The sequence below is a fragment of the Nematolebias whitei genome, chromosome 4 (assembly GCF_014905685.2).
Source record: "Nematolebias whitei isolate Nwh7 chromosome 4, NemWhi1, whole genome shotgun sequence".
Taxonomy (NCBI): Eukaryota; Metazoa; Chordata; class Actinopteri; order Cyprinodontiformes; family Rivulidae; genus Nematolebias; species Nematolebias whitei.
This window is the reverse complement of record NC_056501.1, coordinates 46,352,466-46,358,198: the sequence shown is the minus strand read 5'-3', so window position 1 is coordinate 46,358,198 and position 5,733 is coordinate 46,352,466. Positions and strand designations below refer to the sequence as shown.

Genomic DNA, 5,733 nt, shown 5'->3' with positions numbered 1-5,733 from the left:
GACTGATGCTGAACAGCTGGAACATGTGACTGATGCTGAACAGCTGGGACATGTGACTGATGCTGAACAGCTGGAACATGTGACTGATGCTGAACAGCTGGAACATGTGACTGATGCTGAACAGTTGGGACATGTGACTGATGCTGAACAGTTGGGACATGTGACTGATGCTGAACAGCTGGAACATGTGACTGATGCTGAACACCTGGGACATGTGACTGATGCTGAACAGTTGGGACATGTGACTGATGCTGAACAGTTGGGACATGTGACTGATGCTGAACAGCTGGAACATGTGACTGATGCTGAACAGCTGGAACATGTGACTGATGCTGAACAGTTGGGACCTGTGACTGATGCTGAACAGCTGGGACATGTGACTGATGCTGAACAGCTGGAACATGTGACTGATGCTGAACAGCTGGGACATGTGACTGATGCTGAACAGCTCGAACATGTGACTGATGTTGAACAGCTGGAACATGTGACTGATGTTGAACAGCTGGAACATGTGACTGATGTTGAACAGCTGGGACCTGTGACTGATGCTGAACAGCTGGAACATGTGACTGACGCTGAACAGCTGGGACATGTGACTGATGTTGAACAGCTGGGACATGTGACTGATGTTGAACAGCTGGGACATGTGACTGATGTGTCTCTGTTTCCCTCCTGCAGCTTTTCAAGCAGCACAGCGAAGACGTTCACGAGTACAAAGTGAGGAACGGTCTCCAGTGAGCTGGGACGATGCCAGGTGAGGACCTGCTGCTCTCAATCACAAACGCTGCATCGTCTTCTGAACCAAAGAGCAGCAGAGAAATGCACAGAACAGGAAGCTAAAACCGACCCACCAAAGTAAAAGTTATCTTTGGGTCAAAAACATTTCAGATGTAATTTTAGGTTTTAGCTGAGTCCAGCCCACAGGGACGCTCATCATGTTCCAGCCTCAGCTTCCTGTCAGAAGTCTAGTTTTTATTCTTCTCTAGTTTAGTTTAGTTTCAGTATGAGGTTGAAGAAGCAGGACTCATACTTCACTTCTCTTTACTGTAAACAAATGATTTCACAGACGTCCCCCTGCTGTCCAGGTCACAACTTCAGTCTGTCCATGTTTGTCAACAGGCGTGTCCAGCTGTGGTCCTTGCGAGCCACCACCCTGCATGTTTTAGATGTGATTCAGTGATTGAGTCACTGCTTCATGTTCTGCTGAAGCTCGTGAATCACCTGTTGATTCAAACCAGATGTGTTGGAGTAGAAGAACATGCAGGACGGTGGCCCTCCAGGACCAGGACCGGACACCCTGAAGGCCAGACTGGACCAGGTATGTACTTGGTACTTACAGGAAACAGACCCGGAACTAACCTGTTTTGTACTCCGGACATAGCTGGTACTTACAAAGTACCTGATAAGTACCAGGCTGTACTATGCCCTTCTTCTGTGTACTGCTTCAAAATGCTTTGTAGATTATTAATCCCACTTAAGTATAATCTAAACTGTGAATTATTGCCACAAAAATTGAAGATGAAATTTGTCAAATCCAAGTTGTCACTGACAGATCCTTTGACCTGGACTGTAAAAGTATTCACCCCCCACCCCCCAGATGTTTTATGCCTTTATTGCTGTCATAAAACGTCAGATTTCTACTGTTAGCAATTTATTAAAAATATTTCATGTAAAAGAGGTTACTGCATAAATATTCACCCCTTTAAAGTGACTGTCCTAACAACTCAGAGAAACGATTATTGAAAACACAAGTGAGCTCTTAAATCCATCATCGCAGGGTGGAAGGAGTATTCGGTTCAATTCAAAAAACTTTATTAATCCCAAAGGGAAATTAATTGTTGTAACTCATCATCCTGGTTTCATTAGAGTTGTTATAGATGCTGATGGCTTTAGGCAGGAAGGATGTCTTTTAGCCGTAGATGCCGATTGGTCCACCCAGACCCAGCAGACTGGCCACCTGAATGCCCAGCAGAACTCCTCCCCGAGCGATGGCCCGTTTTCCCAGCAGCCTGCCGAGCCTCTCGTCACCGTGGATTTAACTGCAGGCGCCGGGGGATGATCTCGGTCCTCCTGCTGTCACAAGCCATGTTTCCCGCTACCTCCGAGATCTCGGCAGTCATGCACTCGAGCACTGCCTCCAGGTAGATGGGAATGCATCCACAACACCTCCTTTTCAACTCATTTGGGATTTGGGGTTGTAGCTGAGGTGTTATTTGAGCTTTTGAGATGTTAATCAGCAGCTCCCAGTTGTAGAAAACCACTTTGTTGTCATGGTTACACATCATAACAAATGTCCAAAAGTTAAAAAGGTTTCAGTAAAAATCCTTCCAGCTGCACAGCATCCAAAATCAGAGGAAATAATCATCTGAAAAAAGCGATTTACATCCAGAAAAAAAGAGTAATTAAAGTTTTCAAAAGCAAAATCTCAGAATGAACAAGAGAGCTACTCCAACATGCAGCCACCCTGAGCGGCGCAGTTCTGGAGTATGGAACATGTGTAAATCTACCAAGAGCAGGTGGTCTTTACCAACTGAGTGACCGTGGAAAAATAAGAACAATGAGAGACCACCAAGACATGTGAGAGCTCTGAATGAGCTACAAGCTTCAGCAGGTGGAGACACTCTGCGTACACCAACTGTTGCTCCAGTTATTTACCCGTCTAAGCTTCGTGGCAGAGTGGCAAAGAGACATGGTCGAACGAGTTGTGGTGTTAGATTAGACAGAACTTTATTCTTCCCTGAAAAATAATAATGCTTGTAATAATCTAGGAGATTAACTCACAAACCTTATTACAGTAAATGAATATTTATGCAGTCACTCCTTTCATCACACATTTATTTTTAATTAGTATAACTGTGTAGACATTTCACTTTGACATTTAAGTTTTTTTGTTTTTTTTTGTAAAGATCATTCATGGTCCTCAGTGGAACAGGGTGGATTGTTGTCCAGGTCAAGGCTGAGGTTCTGCCTCAAGTGGAGGAGTTCAAGTATCTTGTGGTGGTGGTGGTGGTGGTGGTGGGGGGGGGGGCTGTGTCTGAGTATTGGGTTTGGTTCTGGGTTCTGATTATTGCATTTATGATTCAATGCAACAAAACCAAATGTAAAAGGTCACAGATCATAGTAAAACTGGTTTTATTTACAGAATGACTTCAGTTGCTGGATGTCCGGCCCCGAGCAGTTTAGTTGAAGAGCTCTGGTGTAAACCATCAGATCAGTGGGAGCTGGCTTGTGTGCATGTAATGGTTGTGTGTTTCTGTGTTGCAGGACGTCTTCAGATCTTCTCTGCTGGACGGTTCTGGTTCCTCTGCTCTCTCCCCCTGAACTCTGTAAATTAAAATAAATGACTTGAAAACATCCGAGTCATGAATAGTTTGTTCATGGATTCACAGTTTGAGTGTCAGCCTCACGGACAGAAACTCTGCCTATATTCTATTTTTAGATACTCTAGGAACCGCAAGTAAACCTTTAGTCTTTGTTTGGAAAATATGAAACATTAAAATCTTTAATGTAAGATGGAGCTTGTCTCTTAGACGTCAGGTTTTATATTTTGATGGTTAAGAGAGGGAGAGAAGCTACAACTGGAGAAGTATGATCCTCCAGCAGCAGCATCTTGGATCAGTTGTTCTGAAAGTTGTTTGGGTGGGGGGGGGAGACTGTTCAGTGATTTGTAGACATACAGGAGTATTTATAACTGGATTCGAAGGTGAACTGGTATCCAGTGCAGTGAGGCCAAAACTGAAGTAATATGCTCTCGTTTGCCTGTACTGGTTAAAAATTGGGCTGCTGCATTCTGGACCAGTTGTAGTCGTGCAATGGAGGTCTGACTGATACCAAACAGGAGCAAATTGCAGTAATCAAGCCTAGATGTAATGAATGCATGTATTACTGTCTCCAGGTTCTTTTTGGACAATATGGGCTTCAGTTTAGACAGCCGCCTCAGTTGGAAGAAACATGACTTAACGATCATCATGTTTACATGATTGTTAAGTTTCAGGGAAGGGTCCATTATCACTCCCAGATTAGTGACTCTTTGTTTTTCTGACAGGGTTAGAGTGGAAAGGTCGATGCAGTGGTTTGTGGTTGTGTCGTTGGGAGGGAACAACATGACTTCAGACTTGTTTTCATTGACACTTAAGAAATTTAAAACCATCCAGTCCCTGATGTCAGCCAGGCAGTCGAGCAGAGGTTGAATAGAGCATGTACCATTGTGTCTTAGGGGGAAGTAAATTTGACAGTCATCGGCGTAGAAGTGAAAGGGAATGTTGTGTTTCCGGAAAATAGCACCAAGTGGCAGCAGGTATAAAGAGAATAGGAGGGGACCCAGGATGGACCCCTGCAGAACCCCCCATTTAAGCTCTGCCGCTGCAGAACTAAAATCCTTGATGGAGACACAAATGGATCTGTCAGCGAGGTAAGATCTGAACCAATTGAGGGCTGATCCTGTGACGCCCACCCACTGCTCTAACCTAGCAAGGAGGATCTCTTGGTCGATGGTGTCAAAGGCGGCTGTGAGGTCCAACAGGACAAGCAGCACAGAATCACCGGTATCTGTGGATCTGAAGATGTCATTAAAAACCTTTGAATGCTTTAGTATTTCTTGTTTGTTTGTTCATTGTGTTAGTGAGTCTAATCAGTTCTTCTCATCCTGAATATTTTATTATACTGTTAATCTTGTGTTAACCTGCATATGACAAATAAACATAAACTGAATTAAGCATTAACCTTTAATTTAACCGTTCAGCATACAATGTAATTATGACAGAAAATGGAGGATTTACCTGCAGTTACTTTCGTAGAGATGAACATGTGGTAGCTACTTCCTGTTTATAACTTGTGATCTTCTGATGGTGTCGGTCTCCGGCTTTTTACATGTTTTCCAAACTCCGTTTACTTTTTGAAAAATAATAAACTGTATCCCACCCTCTAAATGCCCAGGGTAACACGTGTCTGAATTACCTGTTCTCCACTGACACCGTTTAACCATTTTGTTCTGGTGATTTTTCACAAACCCCTCTGACTAAAGCGTCCTGGCTGCAGGTAAGGGGCGTTTACCTTCGGACAAATTGAGGTTACCGATTGGTCATTTATTGACACGGCTACTGGATTGATCGACAGGTCGCGCAGCGAAGCCGACTTGTGGAAAAAAAAAATAAATAAAACAGAGCTGCAGCCCTGCTGAGGAGGCGGGGCGGCCCAGGAGCAGCGGCAGCGTGTTCTGTGTTTATGTAGATGAACAGATGCTCAGATATATTCATCATTTAACACGGATTCCTCATTTTTCTGGACTGAATAAAACGTGCATTGAATTTAAGGAAATGCAAACGTGAGACGTCATTTATATTTGACCCATCAAAATGAATGCGGTCATTTATTTACAGAATCAAAATTTAACATCAAACATTTACATTAATTTGGCAAATTATGAAAATAACAACATAAGCAATCAATCAGGAAAAATCATACGGCCATGATTTTTCCGTTGCTTCACCACAGACATTTATGAAACTGTACAATTATGATCTTTTACCCACACGGATGTGGATGAGCACTTTACACAGACATTTCTAAATATCTGGAAGAATTTCTACTTGAGAGAAAAGTTTCAAGATGGGAAAGAAGTTAAAGAAGAGTAAAAGATGGGGTTTGAGGGAGTGTGTTAACAGAACGGCACTCTCTGGGCTTTCTTCAGCTTTTCTTACGGTACACTTCGGTGGTGAAATCGACTCTTTTACC

General features: G+C 43.3%; 1 protein-coding gene across 1 annotated transcript in view; it reads left to right on the top strand.

Annotated features, from left to right (window-relative positions):
• Positions 1–3,354, top strand: part of ndufc1 (NADH:ubiquinone oxidoreductase subunit C1) — a 4,445-nt gene extending 1,091 nt beyond the window's left edge. Inside the window, exons 3-4 of the mRNA XM_037675422.1 lie at positions 679–754; positions 3,265–3,354. Coding sequence (XP_037531350.1) covers positions 679–738 — 60 coding nt within the window. The 3' untranslated portion in view covers positions 739–754; positions 3,265–3,354. The remainder of the gene's footprint in view (positions 1–678; positions 755–3,264) is intronic.
• The last annotated feature ends 2,379 nt before the right edge of the window (positions 3,355–5,733 follow it).